Below are 16541 nucleotides of genomic sequence, written 5' to 3'. Positions count from 1 at the left end.
TAGTCAAGTACATTGTTGTACAAAAGATGTCCACACAGGTGTTGCCAGATTTTTTTGTAGGAGAGGTCAGGCTGTTGATACAAAATTCAACATTATTATTATTATTAAAAATTAATAACTATAATAATTATTTTCAACTAATATCTATAAATAATTTTGGTGCCAAACTATTATTAATGTTATTATTATTATATCCTTGGAGAGACTCTTCTACTCGATACACCAGATTAGTGAATATCCAGTGGGTTGCTTTTATTTATTTTTACACTTCACACCCTCAATATATTGAAATGGTTGGTTATGCTATATTTAATTAACATTTGCACACGATGTTAAGTGGAAAGCTTTGGAAGTTAGAGATAAATTTAAGCTAGTAAATTTGCAGGCTGTGACCATAACCATGTGACCTCTCACCTAAAAATCTCTCTTCTATAATTTTGAAAACTCATAGAACCATTTATTCTTTTGATTAAGTGGTAGAATACAAAAACATGGAGTTCTGACTTGGCTCCTTCATTTCGCACTCAATTCTTTGAGCTAACTCATTTTGTTTTGTTTTGGATATTCTCCTAGAATGCTAATTAATTGAACTATATTTCTGTTATTGACCATGAACATCGTAAGCATATTGCTTTTTTCTAATTTAAAATTAATAAAAGCAGTTTCCAAGGTGAGATCTACTGATTGGCTCAAACCCTTTCCCTCTCTTCCCGGTGCCTATGTATTCCCTTGTTTTGATACCAGAAAGTGAGTTTGAGTTCTGCTTTAAGTCACAGTTAGCCAAAAGTTGAAGAATAGCAACATTAAGCAAGAAGAATACAAAACGTAAAGTATTAGTGAATAATATTCCATTAATGTTGGTGATTTAGGAACCAAAGTAACTTTAATGAAATATTAACTTACGTGCTATCTTATGCTAGTAACCTAGCGTTATTCGTACTTATTGTATTTGTAATTTTGTTATTTTGCATCACTTTTATGCCACTCTTGGCTATTTGTGACAAGGATGAGTGATGATTAAATTAAATTCACGAAGGGGCACTCACAAAGAACACCCTAGCCCAGACTGGAACTCGAAACTTGGAACTTTGGTGACAAGATCAAGAATCAACCACTTAATATTCTCAGCCACTGAGCTGGTTGGCTTGTACTTATTTTCTTCATTAGAATAAAGAACACTTCATGAAGACTTTAATTTTTTGTTTTTTATTCAGTTACATTGTTATTCATTTTTGTTTTGAGCTACATTAGCCTAAGATATGTTAGGGTAATGTATGTTGGTGTATGTGTCTACAAATTTTCTGCTCAAAATATGGTAAATAAAAATTGTGTTGTAATTATGAATACAGATATGTTTCTAAAGCCGGAAAATAGCACGAAGGAAAACATTTAAAAAGTAAGTCGTTCATTTTTATATACTACATATGAAATGTATTTTCGTATCTGCATAGCATAAGTACATTTTGTGTGTATATAAATATCTTTCTGCATCTAAAGTACCATAATGTGAATAAATAGTTCATATAAACACCTCCATTAAGACTAATTTAGACTGCAAAACTGTTTTTGTCAATGTGCTGCCACCATTGTCTTAGCAGAGGTAATTTTCATTTTCAAAGTTAATAAATATAAGAACAAACTTGAAAGTATTGGTTATGTTTTTTCACTCCTGCCAGTATCCACAATACAAGATGGGGTGTTACATAAAGGGAAAGGTAAGTGTGGATGTCCGCTGTGGAAGAAGATTCAGAACATCCCATTTTGCTGCGCCTCGTATTTCCAACTTGCCGTGTTACTGTTACTTCCTTCTGTATTTGTGTGTGTGTGTGATAAGGTTAATATGCAATGAACAGAAAAGACAGCCCTTGTTGTAATATATACATATTCCCTTTGAAAGTTAGATCATGAAGACAGTCAGTTCTTAAAATTAATAGAAAAGAAATAGTAAATAGAATTGCAGATACAATTAAGCGTTTCACAACTATGTTGCTCCAAAAGATTATCCTTCCCTCATATTTTTAACATTATTTCGTCAAGAGTTGAAATTGTCCATTACATGTATGGTGGTACCAATAATTTTATTGTTGTTTATCACCTTCTCCTCAAACAATGAGTTATCTAAAGTGGGATCGCAATAATTATTATACCATATTTTTATATATGTGTGTGCTCTGCTTCTGAGTGGCATATAATCTTCATTGTCATATATACTACCAACTGTTATATTTGAAGATTTGCTTACTCTAGTAAATATGCCTTTATCATGTACGTATATACCATCTTATGTTGCAATCCTAGTATATTGATTTAATTATATAATATTGATCTGATAGGATTTTATTTTGTCACTTCGATTGAATTACTTAATCAAGAACTGCACTATTGTCCTAGCTTATTATAGTGATAACTCAGCTGTATCTAAAAAAAATCTTGTATGAGATTATGTATTATTGGCTATGAGCAACCATATAAATATGCTGCCGTAGGGAATAATTCACTAATGTGTGTACGCAGTATTATTAACAAAGATACAAATGTGTATGGTAGGGCAGAATGGAGATTTCAATTGCACCATGATGTGAAAACAAATATTGCCCCTTATTATACATTTTTGGATTTTTCCTAGACTGATGACGCTACACAGATGGATGTTTACATAAGATATGGAGGTGACGCGAGCTTAAAGTGTGATTTTGAAACCTATTGCAAAGACTGGCTTGCAGGCTGCATTTGGAAATGAGGATATTGTGGGAAATGGTGCTATTGTTTTGAATGAAGAAGTGCACAGTGTGATAAAAATCACTCAGTTATTTATGTGACAGTATTCGCACATTAACCCTTTGAAGGCATGCCTTATGTACATTAAATACGCAGGTAATCTACTTTTGTTGAAATCTTATATAGTCTGTATGCTTTTTTTTTTTTACTTGTGAATCTTTGTCTTTGCTCTTCAAACCATAAAATGTAAATTGGACTGAGCATTATATTTAATCATTGTTTTTATATTGTAATTATACAATTCACAGCTTTTAAAAACATTTCAACATGGTTTCTTGTTATTATCCATTGATGAACATCATCTAATTTATATTCCCTTAATGGTGTGTTCTATCATTGAACTTTTCATAGACCTTTAATATGCATAGTCTCCTCATAAACTTCTTCCTATTTGTGAGAAAAAAAGAAGGGAGGTTTTAAGAAAATTTCCAGCATTCAATATGGTTCTTTTATGTTTCCCTTCATTCTTTCTTCCTGATTTTCCAGATTTATAGAAATTTCTTCATCTGAAACAGTATTATATGTAATAGGAGAGTATCATGTATAGGTCTATTCCACTATTGTTCCCTCTGAGATCCTGGTGGCAAAATCTACTTTGGAATCACAAGTAAGCATCTTAATTTATTTGAAAATTAATAACAGAAATTTTGTCAGGCAAGACAAAGACAATTTATATATGACTATGATTTTCACATTAAATATTTCATGACAAGAAATGACATACTATTTATGTTCAGCACAAAACTTGTTTGAGAATATTCAAATTTCAAGACAACTGAACACCAGGGAAAAAATGGCTATGAAAGAGTTATTATTACGGTTCCTATTTTAACCCATTCCTTCTAGAATCTGCTCTTCAAAGGGTTAATGATATTCAATAGCAACTGAGATTACAGTATATTATTATGTAAGCTCTATAAAAAATAATTGAGTGTTACACTTGAGCACCAAGTGATCCACCAGATCACATCTAATCTTGATTTTCTTTGCACCTTTCAAGTCAAGGAAATAAGGGCCTTCCCACTGATGTAGTGATAGCACCATCATCTTGCAATCAAGGGGGTCCTGAGTTCAATAACCAGTGGAGGCACATAGTGGTTGAGATCCCACTTTAAACTAGGTCCAGTCAAAGATGGGCTTATGTGTATGAAATGGACTTTAAACAAACTTCAATCAGATAAATTAAATTTGTGCAGATATGGAAAAAGTATTGATATAGAATTTACCAATGTTCCACCATGATCATTCTCCAGGGTTATTGACTAGGTGAGTTCGAGAAGGGTTTCAAAGCTTTCAAAAGCTGTCACTCTCATCTTCAGGGTAGAAGTGCAGTGCTAAGCATTTAATCTGGTTTATGTATGTTTGAAATGAGAGGTTCCCATTGTAGCTGGTGGACAAATTAAGAGCCTTGTCTACTGCATCCGCACTGCCAGTTGACTATCGCCAGCCATGCTGGGTCCCATTTGAGACACATGTAGCAATTGATATGCTTTTTCCCATGAACGGCTATTACTTTTTTGATAACACAGTCCCAATAGTTGAATGATTTGGCACTAATTTCTATGTTGCTGAAATCTATTCTGTGGCTCTCAGTATAAAACATAATATGATATAAAATTGAAAATGCTCCATGAAGAATCTGAATGGTTTCTTACTCACCTCCTAAATTCATATATGCAACTAGGTGACTGCTATAGGTTTTGTCTTACAAGGAAAAGAATGCCATCAGGCTGTCTTTGGACATATTTTTCAATATGAGATATAACAGCCCAACCTACCGAGCTACCACCAGATACGAGGTGACATGTGGTCAGCACGAGGAACCCCCAGTCATTGTTGTAGGTTTTCTATGATAGAGGTACACTGCTTATCCCTAGCTCCCCAGTTTTCTTGTGATGATGGGTGGTTACCAGTCCCACACACCGGCCAAAATCTCAGGAAAGGTTGTTATGCTTCCCACAGGAGACTCGAACCTGCGTGCATAACATAGTTGGAGCCCAAAGCTTATGCCTTAGACTACACAGCCACGGTGTGGGACTTCTTCAAGATGATGAAAGAAGAAAGCTGCACAGTGGTAGATTTTAGAACCATACAGAAACACAAATACTATATATATGATTGTCACACAGATGCATAGGTAAACGACACAATGCAATCAGGGAACAAGTGGGACAGGTGTTTGGTGCTAATGGGAAACCCTACCAGCACATACAGATAGCACGGTGATCAACCATGGTGCAACATGATTACATGTGGTGTGACAGTTGCGTGTATGACAGTCGCCAATCTCTGTCGCAGAGTGGTTGCTAACAATGCAAGGAGTCCCAGGTTTGATTGTGAGTGTCCCTTCATCATTTACATCATATCATCACTGATCCTCATCGTCGTGATTAGCCAAAAGTGACAGACAAATTATGTATATAACAAAAGTCAAAGTCAACCTATGACAGTCACAGTGACATCTTGACACAAGCAAGTTAAGTCGTTCAATCCAAAAAGAAAAGCCTATATGATCAAGTTTCCAAGGACAAATGCAGTAATGCTACAATGAAATATAAACAATATATGTGACTGGAAGAAAATACGAAATTATGTAATAGAAAATACCGATTAATTTATATGTAGAACATGGAAGTAGAAAAAGCCAGTTTGACTTCATACTGTGTACAGATATTGCCTGTGCATCGGGTATCACAAGCTACCATGCAACAATCTTTTAGATTGGATATCTGTAAAATTCCAAAATCTACTACTGTGCTCATGATGGTTGTGGTAAACGCGGTTTAAAATTACTTACGTGAAATTTAGAAGATTTCGCACTTCCGCTTCAAACGCTGTACCCTTTTGTGAATGAAGACAGTGGATCTTCGAAATTAATAGGATTGAACCATTAAATTGTGCAATGCGGAAGTGCTAAATCTTCTAAATTTCTCGTAAGTAACTACTACTGTGCGTTTTATGTTCCTCGAATCATCCTGCAGAAACAAGGGACAGTCCAATGTTGAAGTCTCTCTGTGAAAGTTGTGACTATGAACACAAGTATTCATTGGCAAATGGAACATAGAAGAAAGGAAGTTCTATGAAAACAATTCTTTCAACTTCAGAATTATTTATTTTAAATTTTAATGGCCTTCATAAATAACATACAACAAAGTGAGTGGTAATAAACAGCTGAATGCATACAAGCAAAATGCAGATCTAAATCTCATAGCATTGAGCATGTTAAGTGGATGATATTCGATCTAGCCACCGAAGTTACCAGGTTCAAATCCTAGCCTGGGCATGGGCGATATTTGTGAATGTCCCTTCAACAATTTTATATAATTATCACTCATCGTCATTGTCCTTATTAGCCAAAAAGTGATGTAAAACAAGACAATTACAATAACAAATCCACAGCACAGTTTTCCAGTTATTTCTACTTACTTTACATTTTGCATTTCAATTCATCCATTTGAGCTAGGTGCATCTTCTGCAGCCAAACAGTCGGTAGAAACATACAACTACCTGGAGGAGGACCCAGGTTTGATTCCCAGAGTGGGTGATTTCAAACGATAATTTTCCAGAAATATCCCTGCATGAAGACTGTGGAGTTCATGCAGACTTTAATAGTTGTTTACAATTATTATTTTTACAAGCTCAGCAGCCCTGGGGGGGGGGGGGGGGGGCAAGGCCTGCCTACCAAATGCCACCCTCAGTCCCACATGCCTCAGCAGAAGTGGGTGATAATCCAACCAGTTACAGGGTAGCACAATGAATCCCCAGTTGTTGTTGTAGGCTTCCATGACTGGGTTATGCTACTCATTTGTAGCTCCCCAATTTCCTCAAGATGGTGGGTGGCCACCAGTCCTATACACAGGCCAAAATCTCGGGAGAAAAGTTGTTACACTTCTCCCCCAGGAAACCTGAACCAACGTGCCTAAGCCCAAAGCCTGATGCCTTCGACTGTACAGCCATGGTGCAGGACCTAATAACTAGGTGCCCAGGGTAAAGGTGATTGGAGCATGATGCTGATCACATCACCTGCCCAAATGTCAGAGATTGTGAATGTGGGGAGCCCTACCCGCCCTTGCATTCATGTCGGAATGTATATGGTAGACAACAAAGATCTTAAATAAATTAAGTTTATTTAGATGCTGTGCAAACAGAACTTAACTGAGTTCAACCAGAATGTTTTTAAGTATCAAAAAGTAAAGTACTTGTGCACATGTGTATGTTATTGCTCACAATACAGTGCACCTTTCAGCTGTTTATAATTCAGATCTTTTTGCACTATGATCACTAGTGCACAAAGAAAGAGAAATTTATAAATATGTTTGGTTCACTATGCAAAGTACTGTGTGGCCATTCTATAGAACTTGAGGTTCTCAAAGTACTTGCCCAATACAAGTCAATCATGTCTAGAGCCTTGTGTAATATGACACCTACTTCGGAAAAGGTGTCATGCAGAAAGTGATTGGTTTAAAGGGTAAGGCAGATGATAAATAATCCAGCCCTTGAGACATCTTAGGTTTTGTTAAAATATTGAAAATAATTTTACACATCTTTTCTTATGGAAAATCCAAATATGAGGGCTATTTTTTTTAACCTCTGATAGGCCATGAAATCAAAACCACAGTGAATAGCAAAATGGGTTTATTGGCAAAAGTTACATACACGTATAATCTACTTTTCTACATAATCACCAAGAAGATTCAGACATTTATCGCACCGATGCACCAGCTTTCCAATACCCTCTGCAAAAAAAGGTGCCGCCTGTCTGTTAAGCCAGGTCTGCATGGTGTCCCGAAGCTCCTTGTTGGTGTGGAAGCTCAGTTCTCCCAACCCCTTTTTCATCGCCAGGAAAAGGTGGAAGTCACTCAGCACCAGGTCTGGGCTGTAGGGAGGGTGATCAAACACTTCCCAGTGGAATCATTGAAGAAGGTCTTGGGTTGACGCAGCAACATGCAATCTGGCATTATCATGAAACAACACAATGCCTGAAGACAGCATGCTTCTCTGTTTGTTCTGAATGGCTCTGCGTAGTCTGGGCAATGTCTCACAGTATGCAGCCACACTGATTGTGCCCCTCTGCCTGTAGAAATCGAATCACACTATGCACCTCGCACTTTGCAGGAGAGTTGATTGTAGCAGACATCTCTACAAACCTGTCACTCAGCTTCAACTGAAGTGTTGGCCTTGGCAGTGGTGGTGGTAGTTGTAGGGGGGATGCCAATCACGCTGCGTGATGCTCTGCTTCCTAGTGATTCACGGGCCACCTGGTGGTGCCATTGTAGGTTGCCCTCGTATATGATTAACTATTGCATTAATTAATTAACTGACCTTAGTGCAAAATACATTTTTAAATTATTGGTGAAAAGCGAGCAGAATGTGAAAATAGAAATGAAGTTTTGGTTTACTTTGTGGAAACATTAAAGTTTTTAAACTCTTATCACAATATTAACATTGTGACTAATTGAATTGGTTCTTAATGATTTGACAAGAAGGAAGGATGCTTGTATGAATCAAAATGGAGGCAATACAGGTGTGCTTTATGAAAATGAACAGGTGGGGGATAGCATTCCTGCCCTCAATTCATGCACTGATTAGGACATGAGGTATTGACTTTCTGCCCTCAAGTATACCCTTGAGCGAAAAAAAACCACCCACCCTCGAAAATTTCAAAGTCCAAATCTGCACAATGTGACAAGGCAGGGCAGTGTAGCAAACCTCACGTACGAGAAAGTAGCATCACCAGTACGTCGAAGTCTTGGTGATGTTACAACAGATATGTATTTGATGTATTTACTTATTTCTGACGAATAATTACAAATAATTAAGCAATTGATATATATCACAACACATTCTTTGCTCGTGCTTTATTCATCAACATTGCTGTTACTGCAGATAACTTGAAGGATCGGTCTTGTAAAACTTGGTGAAAGATGATTGGTATGTTGGCTCCAAAAAAATGATGATGAATATTCATTTTCAACTTGATAAACATTACGTGCTGAATTTTTTAATACAAAGTATTCTGAAAAGAAATACACAAATGTGCATGCACATAAGCACACACACACACAAAATGCATATATAGCCAGAAATGAACACAATAACAATAGGGTATTTGGTCACATAGACAAGACATGTGTTATTCTTAATTATGTGTTCTACCATGTCGACAAAGAAACTTCACAGTTTGTAACACTGTCGATCATTGTGGCAGTCTTCCCGACTCAGTTCTTGGCTTGTAGGAGCTGGTTACATTCTCACAAAACTAACATATGTAAGGATATAAAAATATTAATGGCCGAAAACCAAACTTATAATTTATGGGGAAATATGACAAAAGACCTCTTGAAATGTAAAGTTGCAAGAAGTGGGTGTGTACAAAACGTGCCTACCGGTCTGGAGGAGCATTTTGAGGGGAGAGAGAGAGTGATATAGCTAGAGTAGTTGGTTAAGGCATCCTACTTAGAAACTCATACTGACATTTTGAATGCATGTTCACTCAGCCAATAGTTGTTGTTTTTTGTTTGTGTGTGTGTGTGGGGGGGGGGAGTTCATAATGTGTGATTATTAAAACTGCCCTATTGTTTCCACTATTGTTTCAAAGAGTTTGAGAATAATTTTTGAAAGCACAACATTGGCTACAATATTCGTTATAATTTTTTTATAAGACGTAAGCGAGTTGCATCTTATATTTTCAACTCTGTTGTTTTTTTCCCTCAACATGAATTTTTTTTTTTAGTTTGCTTTTATCAGAAACATTTCAATATTGAAGAGCCTAACAATGTTAATCAATGTGGCCATGGTGGCTCTGTCGGTAATGCATCTGACTACCATGCTAAAGGTCCCAGGTTCGATCCCTGACCGGTTCAAATCCGGGAATTTTTCTACCTGGAAGTGGCTCCGGTGCCCACCCAGCATCGCATGACATGGGTATCTGGGGCAAACCCTGGGGGGTAAAGGTGGTCAGGAGCGTAATGCAGATCACATCACCCCCACTCACAACCGGATCAAGAAAGTGTGGGGCGTTACCCCCACACCCCCTATATTCCTTCATGGCATGGCTAAGCACAGGGGACCACTTTACCTTTTTTTTACCTTTAACAACGTTAATCAAAATATGTCTTGATGCTTACAAAAATCGGAACGTCTAGTAGTTCATGTATGTGTTAAGAGAACTATAAAATACTCAATATTTTCATAAGATGATAATATGATACTACTAAAAAAGAAAATATTAATAATAACGTGAAAAATGGTAAGATTTGTAATTACATACACACGCGTTCTTGCTTTGACTATATAGTCACTGTTGAGTGATAGATTAATTCCTTAACTTTTTGTCCAGTAGGACTTGGCGAGAATATCACGTGGTTCATTCGCAACCTCAGGCGACCTTGAGTAAAAGGATTTCCGTCCTATGACAAGAACTTCTTGCCATCAGAATTGGAAGCAGGTTTTCCAAAGATGAGGATTTCTTCTGTAAGGAAACTGAGGACATGTAGAAATTCATAAGAAAATCTGTTTTGTAGAAATTTTGATAATTATTACTCATTTCATTAGGATTGTAAACAAAATATTTTTCAAGTGCCTCCAACGTGTATCAAATTTTCGACACCCTTGTATAAAGTGATGACATTACTACTATGCCATCGAGGAGGCCCAGCCAATACCAATAAAATCAATGTTTCACTAATATAATGCAAAATGGCAAAATTGTGCTCACGGTTTCAGAACCAGGTGACTTTGTTAAGCTTTGCGATAGAGAAATAAACATCTAATGTATAGTGATCATGAATTTTGCTTTCAAGTTTACTAGACCAGTAACATAATGCAAGTTACTCTCACAGGCTGTTCATAATAAATACTGGATCAGTAGAATCATCAGCACTGTTCCAACTCTATCATCTACTGATCTACTGATCCCATGATTAAACTATAGACTTTGAAGTTTGTGTATCAATTCAATTAAGTTGAACGATTTAGAAAAAGGGTAAAATATGACATTGGCATCACCTTGATACATAGCGCAATGCATCTAGAATGGTGCCATACACCATAGCACTAGCAAAGATGGTGATGCTGTATGGTTCCAGGACAATGGTGCTGCTTATCCATTATGCCAAGTCCTATCAGTGGTGAATTATAAACTTTTTGCAGGAGGTCGATAATTATTTTTTTTACCTATGATCTTGAGTCTGAGCTTTTTTTTTTTGTTTAAGTCAACTTTGTGCACAGATATATGCTAATCGAGACTGAACCCATAGTTGAAAGTGGAATCAGAACCAACAGGTATTGAACCTTGGACCCCTTGATTACAAGGCAGTGACGTTACTATGGAGGCTCATACCTATCATCTTTTTATTCATATGTGCTGCAGAGGGGGTTTAGAAGTCTGAAAGGTGACCCTTAAGGGGTTATGTAGTCATGATCTACAGAGCTTGTGACATCATTATTTTCCTAATCCTATGTGTAACAAAAATTTAGTGGTGTGGTCTGAAGAGCATCTGACTGCTACGCAGGAGATGCAGTTTCGATTCCCACGATGTGTGATCTAAGGTCGGAATTTTTCTGGCCTTGTCCCTACATAAAGTGGCACTGGGACTTACCCAGCCTCAAATCATTGGATACCTGGGAGGTAAAGGTGGCCAGAGTATGTTGCTGATCACATCACCTCCAAAATAGCCAAGTTCGAGAACGTGTGGGGCCCTACCCTCACATCCCCTAAATGTGCCTTCATGGCACAGTGCTATATGCACGGGGAACTTTACATAATGAATACTGGGGGAAGGGGGAGGGAGCACAAAGGTACCCTGTTCTCTTGAGGTACACCCTTGAGCGAGAAAAAAAAATCCCCACCCTTGTGTTAACGTGTCATCAAATGAAAACCCACTTGGTAGGCATTGATCCTGTGTAGTCAGGTAGTTGTAAAAATCACACATTACTGCATTCCTAGTACATAATGTAAGCTAACAAATATTTTTTCTACTTCTTTCAGGAGACTAATGTTATTGCTCAAAGAAATAATAATCTCAATGAATATTACGAAAGCCTTCGCAACAATGTTATTACTCTGCTGGAACACGTGAGATTACCAAACAACCAGGAGAAGATAGGACATGACAATTTTGATACGTACTTAACCAAGTTGCAGACTCTTTGTACAGATAGTTATTGTGAAGAGAACAGGCCCTTGTACGAGACAGTAAAATCAGCACTACAGGACTTCACAGTGTTGCCAACTCCAATATGAGATTCAGAACTAAACATTATCTCCAAGTGTTAAGTTTGTGTATGTTATATGAACCTTAAGAAGTCTGACGCACTTTGCTTCAACAGCTTCACCACGTAAAATACGCCTGTGATTTTGTTCTTGTGTGTGACATTTATTGTTTATATTTGTTTGTTTTTTAAATAGTTGTTTTCTGAAATTGTAGCTTCTGGTATATACAGTGGTGGAAATTAGCAAGACAGAGTAGATTTTATTATTGTACCTTTGTGGAACAGCATGAGATTGTTTAAAACTTTTTTATTAGTTTGTTTCAGAAACACAAAAGATGACGAGTTTTAATTAATTAGGCCTGTTAAAAATCTAATGTGCATTAATTGTTGCCTGTTTTCTGTGAAAGAAAGTACTATAATAAGTGCAGCCACTGATTGGCATATTTCTAGCCATTTTTACTAGAAATGTTTACTAAAAAGTACAATTTATTTTGTTCTGTTCAGTAACTCTTAAAGTACATAGTCATTTTTATGTATGTGATTGTTGCTGAAATGTTTAATTGTTGAGAAAAACCAATGTACATCAATATTAGGTGAAGAACAATCATTGAGGCACTCACCACCTGTTATAAAGCTCAAAAGAAGTAACCTAGACTAATAGATAGCATTATAGTCTCCATAAGTAAAAAAAATTCAAAAATGATAAAAAAAGAAAAACCTGTGGATAACTGGCACATGTATAATAAATATCTCTGTAATATTGCCAACACAATCATGTGGAATACATGTGACAACTGTAATGGGATGTGTTCGAGTCTTGTGTGTATTCCTGGAGCCATATTGGTGTATATTTTGTGGGTCCTTTTATTTTGTATTTTTGTAACCAAGTGCTGTGAAAAAATAATGTTGACAAAGCTTTGTAGCAAACGTGTGCGAACAAGGAATAAAAAAAAATTGAAGAAAAGGAAGAAATCAACAACAAAGTGTGTGATGGACTAGTCATACCAAAGAGACCAGATTTGTTAGAATTATTGTAGACATTTAATTATACCATAGTGCGAAGAAATAAAAAACAACAATGTTTTCAAATGTATATAAATACAAATATATATAATATATATATATATGATATACATGTTATGATGTAATTAATGTGAAAAGAGAAAGAAACATTGAAAAGTTGATTTAATTGTCTATAGATCTTCTCTATGTGCCATGCAACATTGCGTCTCTGGTTTACAACATACAAAGTACTCAATCGTTCACAGGGGTTTTCCTTGGTCAATATGCAGAGATATTAAAGTGATAGTTTAGCTAATGGCATTTGGTGCCACAATAGATTATACAGAATATAAATAATGATTGTAAAGAAAAGTTTTAAAAAATAATGCATTCATCTGTCATGCTCATTTAGATGTTATTTTTTAAGAGAAAATGCATGATAGATTTTACAATTTCATGAAACAATTGCTTCAGAAGTTTTAAGAGAATAACTGAGTTTATTTGTTAATATGACTGCTCACATTTGATGCACAACAGAACGGGAAAAGTTTAATCCAAGGGAATCGCAGGTAAAAATAATGACAAAAGAGTGCACTCGGAGAAGCATACTCAGCACAGATTGCATGAATTGATAGCAATGGGAATACGAAAACCAACTAAAAAAAGCACCAAGAGGAAGATGCAAGTGTTCAAGGTCACTGATCGGAGTGAAATTCTGGCAAAATTTTTCCAGATCCGAACATCCAGTAAATTTAGCTTTGATTTCATAATTGATAAACTTGGTTATTAATTATATTTATTTACATAAAATATCATTCAAAATAGTAACTTTAGGTCTTCCTGATGACATAGTTGTAACAGTGTTACCTTATAATCAAGAGTCCCAGGTTCCATACTTGGCGGAGGCACACACTGGTTCGGATCCCACTTTAAACTGTAGTTCCAGTCCAGATTAGCCTTTCTGTGCATAAAGTGGACTTGTATATTTTTCTCAGTACTTTCAGATAACTTGCAAATTACAACAATCCTTCAAGATATAATAATTTTCATATTTGCCCGACCCTGTGGCCGAGTGGTTAGCACATCGCGCTGCGACGCCAAGGGTCCCGGGTTCGAATCCCGGTCGGGCTTGGTTGTTTGTGAATGTCCATTCATCAATTTCATCATTTCATCATTTCATCACTCATCCCCATCTTCGCAAATTAGCCAAGAGGCACAAAATGCAAAGTAAAATAAACTAAATCAAATCAAATCAAATTTTCATATTTCTTGAATATCTTTCTTTTTATAAATGCTGTTCGCTCACACCTATCTGGAACCTAGATGTTCTATTATTATTTACAGAAACATTTACTTTGTAATGCATGGACATGCAGTGTTGCCTGGCTTCACGACAAGAAAAGAAATCCAAGCTACACAAAGAAAGAAAAATGTAAATAGAAATTTGATACTCATTTTACAGTCTTTTATTTTTTACAATACAAGCTAGGAAAATTTTTAAAAAGTTGATTTGAGGTTATAAAGTCATTCAAACAGAAAACTATGGTAGAGTATATCTTTATATTACAGTTAGTCTTGTATTGCAACATATGAAATTAAAATTGAAAATATATGAAGTGTAGATTTTCTCATCAACTATGAACTGACACTAAAAACTTTTTTCCGGAATCTGCTTACAGTCGCATGTTGTTTAGTAAGGAAAATTTAATCAGAATTTCACTCCATGAATCATTCATATTTTACTGGGAAAGTGTCCGATAAGAGACGTTAATCCACAGGTATTTAATGTTAAATTTGCATCTGGACCACTTTTGTACACTAAACGATACAGTGAGTGACAAAAATATTTACTTATATATAACAAATATCTAGTGGAATATAAATCATTAACCACTCAAAATTTTTAATATTTTTTTTCTTAAGCCTACATATGTCACAAGAGATAAAGAAATGACTTGAGTAAATAATTTTGTCACATGCTGTACGTTTAGTAAGTGCAGCTGACAGAAATATCTTTTAGGTTCGGTTATGAAAATGGGTGCTATTTGAATTGGAAAGATGCTTGTTTTGTATAATAAATTTTTTCCCCACCTGATAACTTAAGTTGTAAATAAATGTTAACAGGGTGAACACTTTAGAGTTTTTGTGTAATAATAATATTTAAAAAGGCTAAGAAATTTTTTTTGCTGAGTTGTACAAAAAATTCTGTGAGAAATTTCAACATGTGCATCATAAGTTTTCTGAATCTGATCTTGTTCATATTGAAATTTTGACTTTCTGTTCTCGCACATATTTACACTGTGCAATAAAGCGAGTCAAAAGCTGTGATTTATGTAGATATCTGTTTTTCTTCTGCCAAAATTACTTTTAAAACATTTCCATGAACTCGTCCTATTTTTATGGATAAAGAAGATTGGTGCTTGGAGCAAGTATGTTCTTCATTATATATACAGGGTGTTTCCATGCTGATCTCTCTTTCATGGATGATGGAGAAGGGCACATGTATCAATTTGAGATAAGGAACGCTGGTCTGGAAACTACTTCGTCAAAAGTTATAAGTGAAAATCGGTGTATGAAGATGTAATACTTTTATTACCTGCACAAGTTTCACAAGCTGCTACATTCACAACAGTTGTTCAAAGTGGCATCCCCCAGTTTTGCTGCAGGTATGACATCGTCGGACAAAGTTTTGGCATACCCATTGGAACAACCCCGTGCTCGTTCGAACAATGTCACAGGCAGCGAGAATTCTTGCCAGAAAATGTAAAACAGAGGAAAATTTCTTAGCAATTTACTATGTTGGGACCACCAAGATTGAATCTAAAATGCACGAAAATGTAAAATCGAGGAACTTGAAATCGGGGTCCACTGCAATTATTATTTGTAAATTTTAATATAAATTTGGGAGGGAGCAAATGCTTCACTTTGCCCCCGCCAGGTTACGCCTATGCTTATCTTCACACATAGTGAACAGAAATTTTGAATATCACACCTTAAAACCTATTGTACTTCAGGCTTTGTGCTAAATACATAAGCATTTTTAATGAGATTAACTTTTAATGTCATTTGATTCAAATTATTTTTTTATCATCCTCTGTCTGTACCGCCCATCCCAATTTTTCCAATAGGCATTAGTACACACACTGAGCTACCTACATATAAAATTGGGGGGAAATTGAAGGAGGGGCATTGCACGAAATTTGCTCTTGAAGTTAGTCATTTATTTTTCTAAAAGAATACATGAAACTATACATAAATATACATGGTTATTCTTAAACTATTCTGAACAAAACAAAACAAACTTGAAGTTTCTACTGCAAACCTGAGGGAAGATACTATCATTTATAACCCACTGTGTGTCATTCAAAGTGGAGCTGCAAGTGGCGTACATGGAGATTTTAAAAAGCACGTAACTTCTGAACCCCTTGACCAATCTAAAAAAAATATGTCATTTTTGTAATCAGCATTAAAAGTTCTGTAAGTATACCGATTTTCATCAAAATCGGGGATGGGTGAAATGGCCTGGATGAATTTACATGGAAACACCC

At 35.9% G+C, this 16541-nt stretch overlaps 1 protein-coding gene across 8 annotated transcripts in view; it reads left to right on the top strand.

The window, feature by feature from the left end:
- Positions 1-15371, top strand: part of LOC145994416 (uncharacterized) — a 574460-nt gene extending 559089 nt beyond the window's left edge. For 4 of the 8 annotated variants that reach the window (XM_083130571.1, XM_083130585.1, XM_083130563.1 and 1 more), the window contains one exon: positions 11768-15371. In XM_083130571.1, coding sequence (XP_082986697.1) covers positions 11768-12022 — 255 coding nt within the window. In that variant the 3' untranslated portion in view covers positions 12023-15371. Of the gene's footprint in view, positions 1-2626; positions 2875-11767 lie in introns of all 8 variants that reach the window. The other 4 variants (XM_083130593.1, XM_083130579.1, XM_083130555.1 and 1 more) reach the window with 2 other exon arrangements.
- Positions 15372-16541: the final 1170 nt, after the last annotated feature.

This window comes from Lepisma saccharinum, chromosome 1 (genome assembly GCF_977018435.1).
Source record: "Lepisma saccharinum chromosome 1, izLepSacc3.1, whole genome shotgun sequence".
Taxonomy (NCBI): domain Eukaryota; kingdom Metazoa; phylum Arthropoda; class Insecta; order Zygentoma; family Lepismatidae; genus Lepisma; species Lepisma saccharinum.
Note: the sequence above shows the minus strand (reverse complement) of the source record. Positions and strands in the feature narration are given on the sequence as shown.